The 15,017-nt window shown below is 47.4% G+C and overlaps 1 protein-coding gene across 2 annotated transcripts in view; it reads right to left on the reverse strand.

Annotated features, from left to right (window-relative positions):
• Positions 1-555: 555 nt before the first annotated feature.
• Positions 556-15,017, reverse strand: part of LOC114030763 (zinc finger protein 501-like) — a 29,440-nt gene continuing 14,978 nt past the window's right edge. For both annotated transcript variants that reach the window (XM_027845640.1, XM_027845638.1), the window contains 3 exons: positions 14,371-14,497; positions 13,655-13,753; positions 556-3,601 (listed from right to left, as the gene is read on the reverse strand). In XM_027845640.1, coding sequence (XP_027701441.1) covers positions 2,370-3,601; positions 13,655-13,753; positions 14,371-14,497 — 1,458 coding nt within the window. In that variant the 3' untranslated portion in view covers positions 556-2,369. The remainder of the gene's footprint in view (positions 3,602-13,654; positions 13,754-14,370; positions 14,498-15,017) is intronic.

The raw sequence follows: 15,017 nt of genomic DNA on the forward strand, positions 1-15,017 counted from the left end.
TCACAATATGGCAGGAAATAGATGGCACCATCTACTGTGGAGAATGGTAACTGACCATGGAGAGAGCAGCTGCTCAAAAATTCTTGTTTGGCTGAGAAGAATGACCTTTGCACCTGAAAAGACAGAATAACGATTTACAGGGAGTTGACATCCAACAAAAGGAGACTGGAAGAGAGCATCTAGTAGACCTCGATGAATTGAAGTAATTAGGCCCGGATAAACCACATCCTTAAGTCCTGAGAGAACTTCGGGTGTGATGTTGAGAGATCAAGGAGCCACTGAATTGGAGGACAAATGATGTTCTGACTTTCAAAGGCGGGAAGAAAACAGAATCTACGAACTATAGACCAGACAGCTTGATTTCAATTCCTGGGAAAATTCTAGAATAGACCATTAAAGACATATCTGGCAAATATCTGTAAAGCAGGGCAGGGATTATAAAGAGCTCCATCAAGAATACATTATGGTGGGGCAGTGAGGTGGCGCAGTGGAGTCAGGAGGACCTGGGCTCAAATCTGGCCCCAAATACATAACACACACTAGCTGTGTGACCCTGGGCAAGTCACTTAACCACATCGCCTAGCCAAAAAAAAAAAAAAAAAAAATAATACATCATGGCAAACTATCCTCATTTCTGATAGGTGGAGGGGGCAGAATAAACTAATAGATGAGAATGTTGTGGATACAGTTTACCTAGATTTTGGCAAGGTTTTTGATAAAATATTCCGTAAAATTCTTATGAAGAATATAGAGGGATATTTATTACACAATAACACCATCAGATGGGTTAAGAATTGGTTGAATGACTGGACTTGAGCGGCTGTTAGTGGTTTAATGTGAACATGGTGGGAGGTCTCTAATGGAGTACCTCAAGGATCCCTGTTTGGCTCTGTGCTGGTCAACATTCTTATCAATGACTCGCATAAAGGCAGAGATGGTCTGTTACTTGGGAGGGACAATTAATACAATACAGTGGATGACACAGTCAGGATTCAAAAGGATCTTGGCAGGCTAGAACATTGGACTAAATCTAATAAGATGAAATTCAATAGGGATCAATGGAAAATCTTGCACTTGGATACAAAAAGAGTCACTTCACAAGTATAAGATGGGAAGACACAGCAAGACGGCAGTTATGAAAAAAATATCGGGAGTTTCAGCGAATTATAAACTCCTATGAATCAGCAGTGTGACATGGCAGCCCCCAAAACTACTGCAATTTCGGGCTGCTTTAAGAGAGGCCTAGCTTCCTGGAATGGGAGAAGTGACAGCTCCACTGCACTCTGCCGTCATTGGACCACATCTGGAGTACTGCTTTCAGAGCGCCACGTTTTATGAAGGATGCTGATAAACTGGAGAGTGCCCAGAGGAGGGAAACGTGGATGGTAAAGGGCTAGAGTTCATGTCCTAGGAAGATCAGCTGAAGGAAGTGGGTGTTTGGCCTGGAGAAGGGGGAGGTATGACTGGGGTCTTCAAGTATCTGAAGGGCTATCATGTGAAGGGAAGATCAGATTTCTGTTTGACCTCAGAGAAAGGACCAGGAGTCATAGATGGAAGAGGCAAAGAAGCTAATTTAGGCTGATGTCAGAAAAAAAAAAGTTTGCTAAAAATTAAAGCTGTCCATAAGTGGGATGAACTGTCATGAGAGGGGATGGGTCCCCACTCCTTGGCAGTCAAGTGGAAATTGGATGACTACTTGTTGGCTATGTTAGAATAGATTCCATTGGTGTATGGTTGATGAGGTCCCAAAGAACTCAGATATTCTGTGATCCTGTTTTCCCTGGAGGGAAGCCTTCTCTCAAATATTCAATCCAATTCAAGCATTTATTAAGCACTTTATATCTTCCAAGCACTTGCGAGGCCCTGAGGATACAGACAAAAACAAGATGATTCCTGCCTTGTAGGCACTTCCTGCTTCTGGAGGAAAACAGTATGTATGTGCAAAATAAGTCTAAAATATGGACAAAATACACACCAAATTTCTGGGGGTGGGTAGGGGCCAATAAATGGGGAAATTGGGAAGTGGTTCTGGTGTAAGATGGCACTTGAACCAAGCCTTGAAAGCAGGCAGGGATTACAAGAGAAGTGAGGAGGAAAAGCATTACAAGCGGTGTAAATTTATGGAAATGGGAGATAGAATGTTATGTAGGGGGAGAATAAAGAACCCAGCTTGACTGGAAGGAAAGAAGTTGACCAGATGTCTCTGATGTTGACCAACCGTATGTTCCAATATAAGGCCATCCCACACCATGACATCTCTATGGCTTTTCTCTGGTATGAATTATCTGGTATCAAATAAATCCTCTGCATTCGTAAGGGTTCTCTCCAGTGCGAATTTCCTAATGTTGAGTAAACTTTGACTTCTGACATTAATTATGTTCATAAACTTTCCTTCCACTATGAATTTTTCGATGTTCAGAAAGTCCTCTGTTCTGGCGGAAACACTTCCCACATTCATTACACTTATAAACTTTCTCTCCAGTATGAATGTTCTGATGATCAGTAAGTCCCGTCCTCTGGGAGAAGGCTTTACCACATTCGTTGCATTTGTAAGGCTTCTCTCCAGTGTGAATTCTCTGGTGTCGAACGAGATCTGTTTTCTGACTAAAGGCTTTCCCACATTCATTACAGTCATAAGGTTTCTCTCCAGTGTGAATTTTATTATGTTCAGTAAGTCCTTTCCTCTGGGAGAAAGCCTTTCCACACTGATTGCATTTGTAAGGCTTCTCTCCAGTGTGAATTCTCTGGTGTCGAATAAAATCTGTCCTCTGACTAAAAGCTTTCCCACATTCGTTACATACATAGGGTTTCTCTCCAGTGTGAATCTTCTGGTGTTCAGTAAGCCCCTTCCTCTGGCGAAAGGCCTTCCCACATTCATTACATTCATATGGTTTCTCTCCGGTATGAATCTTCTGATGTTCAGTAAGCCCCTTCCTCTGGCGAAAGGTCTTCCCACACCCATCACATTCATAAGGTTTCTCTCCAGTATGAATTGTCTTATGTTGAGTAAGATGTGAGCTCTGCCGGAAGGCCTTCCCACATTCCTGACATACATAAGGCTTCTCTCCAGTATGAATTGCTTGATGTTTAATAAGTTGTGATCTCCAGCAGAAGGCCTTCTCACATTCGTTACATTTATACTCTTTTGCTTTAGTACATATTCTCTGATTTTCAACAGGGGTTAAATTATACCTGAAGGATTTCCCACATTCGGTACACATAGAAAATATCTTCTTCGGGTACATTTTATTGCATTTTAACAAATGTGTATACAGTCTAAAGTTCTCTCTGTGTGTATCACATTTACAGAAATCTGTTTCAACAGATATTTTCTCTTGTGGCAAAATGACTGGTTGTAGACTGATACTGCTATCGCGTTTATTATATTTAGGACCACTGATACCACGGGAAGGTTTCTTTTGAGTGAATTTTACTTGCTGAGGAAGTTCCTTATGATTTCTCTGCTGTTTTTCTATCAAGGAGTCATATTTCCAAGCTTCCTCCAAGTTGGAAGCACAAAGACCATCTCTTGTGAGTCTTTCCTGGGATGACTGTTCTGGTTTTAGAATCGATACCTTGGTTTCAAACATACTTTCCCAACCTAAAAGAAAAAAATATCTTGTAAATATCCCATTGCCCTGCTCCATCAAGAAAACTGACTTTCTAAGCCCATTTTAGCAATGCTCATTCCCTCGATTTATTTTTCTTGCTTTACTGCTACTGCCTGTATTTCTAATGGTAGGTCAAGGAAGAGTGAAGACAGGGTGCATCCTTGGCTTCTCATCAGATCTTACTGGCAAACTGCCCAGTGTTTCTATATTACAAACAAGATTAGCTCTCAATTATAGATAAATGCTGTGGATTAAATTAAGCAAAGGTCCTTCAATTACTATGTGTTTTTTTTAAAGAATTTTTAACATTTGTGCTATGTCATTAAAGGTTATGTTTCTGAAAAAATTCTAAAGATTTTTGTTATTAATGTGATTAATTATTCTGGTTATATCAAGCTGAATCATCCTTGTAATCTGTGGCATAAATCCAATTCTGCCACAATTTTTAAAAAACAGTCTATGTAACAGTTTAGTTCAAATGTTTTCATCAACATTCATTAGTTCTCTCCTCACATGCCCCTTGCTTACTCACTCCACTCCCCTAACACTGCTGAGGGCAATGCCATCCTCCCAGTTCCTTCCAACCTAGTAGTCATCCTGGATTTCTCTGCATCACTTACTAATCTGCTACCAAGGCCTACTGATTTCACCTCTGCAACATCCCCTCACCACTGCCCCGCTCTCCTCTGATACCGCCACCCACTCGAGGACAGGCCCTCATCATCTCATACCTGATAACTGCGATAGCGTGCAGTTGGGTCTGCCTGCCTCAAGACTCCCCCCACTCCACTAAAGTAATTTTCCTAAAAGGAAAGTCTGACTATGTCACCCCCTTATTCAACAAACTCCAGTGGCCCTGGGGGTGTTGGAGTTCAGGCTGTTTCAAAGGTCTTTTTGGCCAACAAGTTTGAGACACCTGACTTGATGGAAGTAAGACCTGTCTGTGCCTTGGGATGCGCACTTAGCTCTCTTCCCCTTGGGGATGCAAAGTTAATCTCTGTGACCACAGAGCCCAACCCAACCTAGCTGGGAGGCCTCCAGAGTGTCACAGGCAGAGCCTGGGAGTCAAAGGGCCTGGAATCAAGAGGACCCAAGTTCAAATCCAGCCTCAGACATTAGCTGGGGGACCCTGGGCAAGCCACTCAGTCTGTCTTTTGGCTTTGTGTATACTCAGTGCTTAGCACAATGCCTGGTACATAGCGGATACTTATTAAACGTCTACTGACTGACTCTGTCTGCCTTAATTTCCTCAACTGGAAAACAGGAATGATAGCAGCACTTACCTCCCAGGATTGTTGTAAGAATCAAATGTGGTCATATCTGTAAAGTGCTCAGCACTGTGCCTGACATCACACCCTAGGGACAGCCCAGCCTTGCCTCCACCACCTCTCTAGCCTGGAACAGTGTTCCTTCTTACAAAGCTCCTGCTGTCCAGCCCAAACTGGACAAGGCTCCCCCTGCCTACTGCTCAGCACGGACTACAGCCATCACAGGCACTCAACAAATGCTTGGCCGCTCTGTCCTCCCCCAATCCCTTTGTCTTTAATGCCCATCCTACCTGGACCTCCCCCAGGGCCTGGTGGCCTCACTGTGACCTCCCATCCTTCCCCTTCCTTTCCATCCCCGACAGCTCCCAGCAGACACGCTGAAGGTTAAAACAATGTCCTTTTCCTTCTCTCTCCCAACAACAGCAGAGGTCTGCATGGAATGATTTCCAGTCCCAGGGTCCAACACGTACCCTCCGGGGGACAGTGGACAAAACCAACTCAGCCCGCCTGAGACTTTCCTAGAAATGCTTCTCCTCATTTGCTGACTCACGGAGTGGGGGATGTAACGGGGCAACGGGGATGGCAGCTACTCATGTGACTATCAGGCAGGTGCACCTGGTTAGGATCCCAAATCTAGGTATCCAGTCTGCTGAACTCCAGTCCTAGACACATCCATTCGGGCCTCAAACCTCCTGACATCAAAATTCCCTTTGGTCACTGTGCCCCACCACCCTTCCAGCAGCCCAGGAAGGTCACTCTTCCCCTCAAAGTTTATGAGACATGAGAGACCCCAGGATCCCAGGCCTAGAGCGAGGAGGGCCTTGGAAGTCATCTGGCCCAGCCCCTTTCTCTGAAGCGCCTGATCCAGGAGCACCCAGGCAGCCCCAACGCAGGGACCTGAGCCTGGGCTCTCTCCACTCCCCCACCCTTTCCAAAGCCTCAAATATATGAGGGTGGTTAGTTATCAAGTGCTACGAGTCTTCTCTATCTGAGAGAACCCCAACTGAGGATAAGGACGAGGATAAGACAAAAGCAACAGGCAGAAAAAACAGGAGAATTTGGCCTTGCACCCCAGAGCCACGAAGGTCACTCCAAGTGTCCGACATCGATATTTCATCACAGAATAAGAGGGATAATGAAAACAAATGTCTGTAGGTCACTGGGGGCGCCACCCTGCAGAGTCAGGAAGACCTCAGTTCAAAATCCAGCCTCAGATCCCAGCTCTGTGACCTTGGGGAAGTCACACCCTGTCTGCCTCAGGTTCCTTAACTGTAAAATGGGAATCAACATCCCTGGGTTTTGAGGCTCAAATGAGATATTTACAAAGCACATGGCACAGTGCCCCTCACACAGTAACACCTAATAAATGTTTATTCCCTCTCCTTTCACCCAACAGTCCTATAGTTTAAGGTTAACAATGTATTTTACAGACATGATCTCCTCTGAACACCACAACTGAGAGCAGAGGGGAGCTTCTTAATCTGGGAGCTAGGAAATTATCTTTGTTTTTTTTTTCCAATCTGACTGCTTCCTTTGAAACCCTAAAATTTTATCTTGTGATTATAAACGTGCCTCCAAGAAGGGTCCATGGCAGGACACCCAGCAAAAAGCCCCACGTTAAGAGTCACCGGGCTCTTCAAGAACCGCCTCGACTGGTCTCCCAGGTCACAGTTCTAGAACGTGTCTGCGGGAGATGTGAACCGAGGCCTGCCAGGCCTCCCTGCTATGGCGCGTGTCCTCTGGGAAAGGAGCTTCACTTATGAACACGGGAGACAGCCACAAACCGCCAAAAAGGGAAGCTGAGAGGGTGCAGACAACCACGCCGAGGAGCTTCGAGGAGGCGCCTCCCCTCGCACCCCAGAGGGACGTGACGGGGGCCGAGGCGGAAGGGCACAAGTCACGTCAGACTTCCAATGTGTTCATCAGTTTACCTGAATTCTTCCTCTCTTCTCCCTCTTAAAAAACACTCTCAGGGACAGCTTTTCTGAGAAGGAGGAGGGCAGTGTAGAAATAGAAGATATCAACCAAAACCCCGCCTATTTTTTAGAAGGAATAGGGGAGCCCTGGCCAGTTTCAGGAGAGGCCTGGAAGGAAAAATGGCGGCTCACAGGGATTGCCAGGTGAGAGAATGAAGGCATCTCCCATGGGCTAAGCACCCAGGGTGAAACCGAACCAGGTCTTACTCAAGAGACCTGACTTCTGACGACCACACACCGTATAGAGGGTCGGGGCAAGCCGGCTGGGGCCTCCTCCAGAGCAGCACTGAGGCGAGGAGTCAACAGCGTCAACTGGCCATCAGCTGCCTTCTTTGGGCCGGGATCCAGGACGTCAGGGGCCTCCCAAGCTCAGTCACGGGAGGGGACCACTACTTACTGCTGCCAGCCAGCCACCAAGCATCTACTAAGTGTTTACTGTGTGCCAGGCACATAGCTTAGCACAAGGAAGACAAACCAAAACAGAAAGAAAGACCATCTTTGCCCCCAAGGAGCCACCATTGTCGTGATGAGAGGGAGCTGAAAAGGAGGAAGGGGGATGGGGGGGGAAGGGGGAGGGAAGAGAAAGAGGTACTTTAGGAGCCCAGGAGAGAAAGTCCTGCCAAAATGATTCAGTCAGGCTTGTTATCAAGGAGGACCATGACATCAGAAGGGTGATGCCAATCAGTAAGGCAGCCCTAAGAGGAATGAACCCCTCTTTGGCCTGGGAGGGCCAGCCTGCCAGGAGGTGAGGCTGGAGGGGCAAGGGTACTTTCGACAGGAGAAGTCTAAAGACGTTCCTAGTGATTCATGTGGGCCCACAGGATGGTTCCAGGTGTCAAGAAAGCACAGCCAAGAACAACAAAGTCTTGGGTAACAAATCGAAAACCTGAGAAGTATATGCCTGGATCCTGACCAGAGGCAAGGACTTCAGAAAGGCATAAAGATGGGTGAAGAAGAGGAAAAAAACCATTCTCTACTGGCAGACAAGATGAAGGTTTACTTGAAAACCCCAGAGAATCAGCAGAGATGCTAACTGATGCGACTAAGAGCTTCAGCAGAGTTTCAGACTACAAAATAAACCCTCAAAACCCAGGAGCATTTCTATACTCTAATAACAATAAAACACAAGGAGTAGTAAGAGAAGAAGAAATCCCACTCCAAATAACTATACAGCATATAAAATGTCTGGGGAATCACCCTACCAAAGCGCACAAAAGACTGCATAGATTCAATTACAAAGAGCTCCTTAAAGAAATAAAGGACAACCCAAAGAGCTGAAGGAATATCCAGGGCTCGTGGCTAGGCGGTGCCAACGTAATAAGAATGATAATACTAGCAAAGTTAACTTACACTTGCAATGCTATATTAACCAAGTTATCAAAGGGACACTTCACAGAACTCGTTGAAATAATAAAATTCATTTGGAACAAAAGATCCGGAATGAAGGAAAAAGATGAAAAGAAGTCAGAACAAAGGGGGAAAAGCACTTCCTGACCTCAGACCACATTGTAAGGCAGCCGTCACCAAAGGGACAGAAGTGCCAGATCACCTCACTTCTCTCCTGAGGAACCTATAGGCAGGCCACGAAGCAACAGCCAGAACCAAACACGGAACAACCGAGGGGTTTAAGATTGGGGAAGGAGGATGACAAGGCTGCACACTGTCACTTATTTATTAACTTAGGTAACTTACATTAACTTATCTGCACATCACGCAAAAAGTCAGGCTGGATGAATCCCAAGCTGGAATTAAGGGAGAAATATCAGCAATCTCAGATACGCAGATGATATCGCTCTGACGGACAGAAAGTGAAGAGGAGAGTGTAAAAGCTGGCGTGAAGCTTAACATAAAAAAAACCTAGAATCTTGGCAACCGGCATCAACACTTCCTGGCAAATAGGGGGAGAAGGAGTAGAAGCAGTGTTAGATTTTCTATTCTTGGGCTCAAAGATCCCTGAAGATGGTCAGTGACTGCAGCCATGTAATTAAAAGACGCTTGGTCCCTGGATGGAAAGCTCTGACAAAAGTGACAGCAGGGACAGCTAGGTGGCACAGTGGATAGAGCCTTGGAATCAGGAGTACCTGAGTTCAAATCCGACCTTAGACACATGACATTTACTAGCTGTGTGACCCTGGGCAAGTCACTTAACCCTGATTGCCTCACCAAAAAGGGGAAAAAAAAAGTGGACAGTATACTGAAAAGCAGAGACATCACCTTGCTGACAAAGGTCTGCATGGTCAAAGCTATGGTTTTTCCCATAGTGACGCATGGCTGTGAGAGCTGGACTCTAAGGAAAGCTGAGCGCTGCAGAATGACGGTTTTGGACTGTGGTGCTAGAGAAGGCTAGTGAGAGTCCCTGGGACAGCAAGGAGATCAAATCAGTCAATACTCAAAGAAATTAATTCAGGCTATTCACTGGAAGGTCCAATACTGAAGCTGAAATACTTTGGCCACATAATGAGAAGACAAGATTCACTGGAAATGATGCTGGGAAAGATTGAGGGCAGCAGGAGAAGGGGACAGCAGAGGATGACACAGGTAGAAAGTTATCTTGGAAACAATGAACATGAACTTTGACTTTAAGAGGCAGTGGAGGCCAGAAGGCCCTCCACAGACGGCTGTGGTCCATGGGGTCACCAAGAGTTGGACATGACTCACAAGTCACCAAAATCATCTGGTATCGATTAAAAAGCGACAGAATCACGCAGGCTGCCAGCCTGTCAGCGTAAAGCAGCACTTCCACAGGTCCCACGTCAGGGACTAGTTCCGTCAGAACATAGGGAGGTGGATCTCCTGCAAAGTCACCTGGGACCACGGACTAGGTACCAGACACGATATGCACGCATAAAAAGAACCCCATCCTTCCTGAAGAAATTATCCCAGGGTCAAAGAAGGAAAAGTAACGATCAAAGGTGGGGTGAAAGAAGAAACAAAGGCAGAAGTGGATGTATTTACATCTTCCGGAAATTTGGAGGAGGAGCTGAAAAGTCAAGAGGCAAAGGGATCCTGGCTCCAGAGATGGCACAGATAAGAGGAAACACAAGGGGAGGCTTCAAGCGCAAACTACATCCACCCCTCCGATCCAAGCGCAGCCAAACACCAAAGACCTGGGGTCAGCCGAGCCGGGAGGTTAGCGTCTCATCGACCTCGCATAACGATGGGAAAGAAACGTGTTCTTGGTCAAACAAGAGGCAGAGGCAATTACCAACGATAAACTAGATAACTTCGATTATATGAAACGGAAAAGCTTCTGCACAGACAACGTTGCTGCATCTGGGATGAGAAGGGAAGTGGTCTAATGGGGAAAAAAATCTTTGTATCAAACTTCTCTAATAAAGGTTTAGATCCAAAAATGTAAACAACTGACAACTATGAGAACAGACACGCACAAAGGTAAATGTTCAAAGGAGATGAACAAACAGTCCTCAAAAGAATAACTGCAAAATATTCACACCCAGGGGCAGCAAAGTGGCTCAGTGGACAGAGCACTGGCCCTGGAGTCAGAAGGACCTGAGTTCAAATCCGGCCTCAGACACATGATACTCACTAGCTGTGTGACCCTGGGCAAGTCACTTAACCCCACTGCCTCACCAAAATATTCACAACCACATGAAAGAATGCTCCAAATCACTAGCGCTATGAGAAATAATAATCAAAACCACCCTCAAGTTTCACCTCCCACCCTGCATATTGGCAAAAATGACAAAAATTGGTATCAATCAGTATTGGTGGGGGGGGGTAGTAATAAAACAAAATACAAAAGAATTTCCAGATTAAGAGAATCTGCTTCGATGCATGCTAAGGATGCAAATTAGGGGAGGTGAAGGGGGGTGGGCATTCCAGGCCCTGGGGACAATGCAATGGCATGTATGGAGAATGAATACTAGACCAGTTTTACTGGACCGGACCAGACCAGTGGAAAACAGCCTGTGGAGGGCTTCACATTCTGGCTTGAGGACCTTGTGTTTCATCCCAGAGGATCCACTGAAAGTCTGTCAATGTGTGTGTGTGTGGGGGGGGGGGGGGGGGACACAGCCATTATCCATGAGGAATGCCACGCTGTAAGGGGACAGAAGTGATTCCGGGTTTACCCACAGACTGACTCTCCTGTGTACTGAGAAGTTCCTATGTACTCAAGGCACCACTAACCATAATCAGGTAAGCAAACTTTAGTTAATTCTGGTAGACAAGACTGTCAAACTTTCCAACCACAATGCTTCTGTGGCTGAGAAGAGTCATGGTCAAGACCACTTGCTGACTGAGTCCCTCCGAACCTGCCCAGAAACAACAATCATGCCTCAGAGCAGAAACCCAGAGATCTGGGCTCTCCACTGGGGACACATTCCACCATACACCTTCAGCACAGTAGGACCACAGGGTTGCGTAGATGGGGGCTCATGCCGGCATGTCCAGGAGGAATAACCTGCCCGACCCATGACCCTCTGAGTGCTTGTGTTCCTGCCTCGCCCGCAGCTTCTCCCGAAAATCAATCTGGCCGCTACACCGAGGATGGAGACACGGAAGCAGGGAGGCCCAGTCCAGGTAAGAGATGATGAGGGTCTGAACCAGGTGTGGTTAGAAAAGAAGGAATGGGATAGAGGCAGAAAACACGAGACTTGGAAATGGATTTATTACTGGGCGAGGCGTAAGGCAGATGAAAGAGTCTAGGAAAACTCTAAGTTTGTGAATCTGGGTACCTGGAAGGAGGGGCAGTGTCCTCAGGAGAATGGATGGGTTACGGGGGAAAACAGAATGGATTGCCCTTTGGTTTTAAGTCTTCTTTCTCTTGCGAACATGACAAACTTCAACAAACACAAACATTTCCACATACAAAAAGAGGAGAAAGAGAGCACTGCAGAGGAAGCTGTGAATCCCTATAATGTACCGCTTGGCTCTCTGCAGCGTATATTAAATGTAACATGACAATACCAGCGCTGACCTCTCTGTCTGCCAGGGTGTGCTGGCTCCAGAGAGCTGACTGTGACACATCCAAGGTGAACATATTATACCGGAGAAATCAGTAACTGCTACAAATGAGGCCTTGCTTGAGCGCTCTGCTGATTGCTGACACTAAAGTGATGAGCCAAGTAAACCACGCAGAGTAAGCAGCCCTGCTGCGTCCCCTCCTGAATTCCCTCCTGCTCTTCTGTGCGTACTTTTTCCAGGGTTACTGACGCCCTTTTCTTTCTTTTGGTGACCCGAACACCGCCATCTCCCCAGCCCTCTGTGCCCCACACAACTGCTGTCACACCTTTCTGTCTGACAGTGTCTGTACATTCTACCACCTCTCCGACACGGGGCCTGTGCAGGGCCACTGAGGTCTCCTGGAGTCACGGCGGGGCACTTCACCGTGTCTTCCCAGGGCGTTCCCTGTGAGCACTGCTCCTCGGTTCAGCACTTTACTCTGCATCAGGTCAGACAAGTCTTTGCAGACTTCTCTTACATCATCCCTTTTACTCCCTGCGATGCAAGACTACTTGACATGCATGAACCATCATTTCTGCAGCCATTCTCCAATCAACGAGCACCCTTGTTTCCAGTTCTTTGTTTTCTCCATCGCTCGTCTCCTGTTTTTGTCTCAAAGATGTTACCCATCTTTGGTCTTTGCACCGGTGCTGTCCTACCCAATTGGAACAGAGGCTCCCTGAGGAACCTTTATTCATTCCTTCATTCAGTGGTAAGAGCTGTCCAGTGATACCCCTCTCTGGTAGGGCTGGGAAGTGGTTCAAAGTTCTGGTTTTCAAATACAGTATTTCAAATGTGAAGGAAAAGTGACTTGAGTAGCTGTCCATACTCTTAGACCCAGTGACACCAACATGGAGCACGGACACTCAGGCCCAAAGTTCCAACATATGCCACCATATGCTTACCCCCCCATCTTTGTAGTAGCAAAACACTAGAAACCAAATCAGGGGGGACCATTCATCGAGGAATGGTCAAAGCTCAGCCTAGGGGGGAAGACAAGAGGTACGCGACTGTGTACAACCCAGCCACACACAGGGTAACTTGCAGGTAATCTCTGAGGAAGGGCAGGAGTTGAGTCCATAAACGTGACTGGCATCAGTACCACAGACGGCTTACGCTCAACACACCCACGTCGTTATCTCCCTCCAAACAACCTCCCCCTTCCAGCCTTCACTCCTCCTACTGAAGGCACCACCACCTTCCCCATCTCCTGGGTGTGGAACCTCAGCATTTCCCAGGACTCCTCGTCTCCCTTCCCCCCACATCCAGTGACATCCTTCACATCTGACTCCACAATCCAGCTGAACTGGCCCTCCCCACACACAACACTCCATGCCTCTACTCTGGCCGGGCCACGTGCCCGGAATGAATTTCCTCCTTCCCGCTGCCTCAGAAAATTCCTCTCCTGTAAAAGAAAGCTCGAGCACCATTTTCTACACGAAGCCCTTTCTGATCCCCAACGGCTGGTGCCCTCCTTCCCAAACTACTGGTTTGTATGGATGTGTATTTCTTCACGTTAGATGCCGTCTGTAGTTTTACACGTCCTTGTCTTCTTTCCTACACGAACGCAGGGTTATTAAAAGGAGGAAATGTTTTGTTCTTTGCACTTGTATTCTCAGGTGTGTCTAGCACATAGTAGGTGCTTCAACTTGCTGAATGACTGAAACTAAAAAAATGGCAGCTGCTCTCCTGAGGCCTGAGGGACAAACAGGGGACAGATGCCTGCAAAATTACCCAATGCACACTTCTCCCCAAGTCTGCAGGGCTGGAGGAGCCACTCCCAGCCAGACCCCAGCAACACTAGCACACACACTGTCGGTGACGCCTCACTCACCCACACGGTGGCTGTTCCCTGGGACGTCTCTCTCTGGCATCCACAGTGCTTCTCCTCGCTCCAGCCGGTCGATCACCTCTGGTTTGGAAACTGCAAGTCCTGTTCGTTGGAAATGGGAAAGAGCCACACGGGGAGCTCACAAACGGTCCCAACTCCCTCTCTGCCAGACAACATGGCCCTGCCCCAGAGGGCCAGAGGGCGCCGGGAGGACGATGGTGAGGACAAGGCCCATCAGCTCTGAAGAAGACACTGAACTGGGTTACTCAGAAGTACGGGAAAAAGTGCCACAGAAGGGATTTGGGTTCAAAAAAGAAATGACTGCTTGGGACAAAAAGAGGAAGGGAACTTGGTCACTACTCCAGGTGATGCCTTGTGGATGGGGAGCAGCTCTGGGGCAGTGCCCCAGGGTGCACGGGATGCCAGCAGGGCACTGTGACCAGACAATGCCATCCGGTGTCTCTGTCCTGCAGCCCTCAGGATACAGGCCTCTGCATGGCTCACTAGCTCTCTGTCCTCAAGTGGAATCATCCCCTTTACAACGAGGCCTCAAGGCCCCTTCCAGTTACAAATCTATGATCCTGTGTTTCTTTCCAGTGACCAACCTCTCATTTCTCTGGGCCAAACAACCATTATGTGGTGCTCAACAGGCTTACTGAGCTTGACCTTTAAGGAGAGGTGGCAAGGACAGAACATGGGTCCCAGGGAAGCCTCCTTACCCAGCCAGACCAGGTTCCAGTAGTTCTCCAGCATGACCTCCCGGTACATCTCCTTCTGAGGAGGTTCCAGGTACCCCCACTCCTCCTGGGTGAAGTCCACAGCCACATCCCTGAATGTCACTGACTCCTGAAAGGACAAAAACACTGGTGCTTACCCAGGATTATGCCCATGATGGACGTGGGAGGAAGGGGAAATTGGCAAGGATTATGGGAGTGATTCTCACCCCATCCACACATCCAAAAGAGCCAAGTTTGACGTTCAAGAAGTTCCTAAGGTGTGCCTAGCACTGTGTTAAGCACCAGGGCCACAAAGACAAACAGTCCTTGCCCTCAAGGACATCACCCAGTAATGGGGCAGACCACATACAAACCACTGTGTACAGACAAAATGTAGACAGTGTTAAGTGCAGGCAGTCTCAGAGTGGAGGCATTAGGCACTGAGGAGATGGGGGAGCTGGGGTGGGAAAGCCTCCTGCAAAACTGAGAATGAGAAATGAGGGGGGCAGCTGGGTGGCGCAGTGGATAGAACTCTGGCCTTGGAGTCAGGAGGACCTGAGTTCAAATCTGGCCTCGGACACTTGACACTTACTAGGTGTGTGACCTCAGGCAAGTCAGTTAACCCTGACTGCCTCACCAAAAAAAAAAAA

Source organism: Vombatus ursinus, unplaced genomic scaffold (genome assembly GCF_900497805.2).
Source record: "Vombatus ursinus unplaced genomic scaffold, bare-nosed wombat genome assembly UNPS02015012.1, whole genome shotgun sequence".
In the NCBI taxonomy this organism is placed as follows: Eukaryota; Metazoa; Chordata; class Mammalia; order Diprotodontia; family Vombatidae; genus Vombatus; species Vombatus ursinus.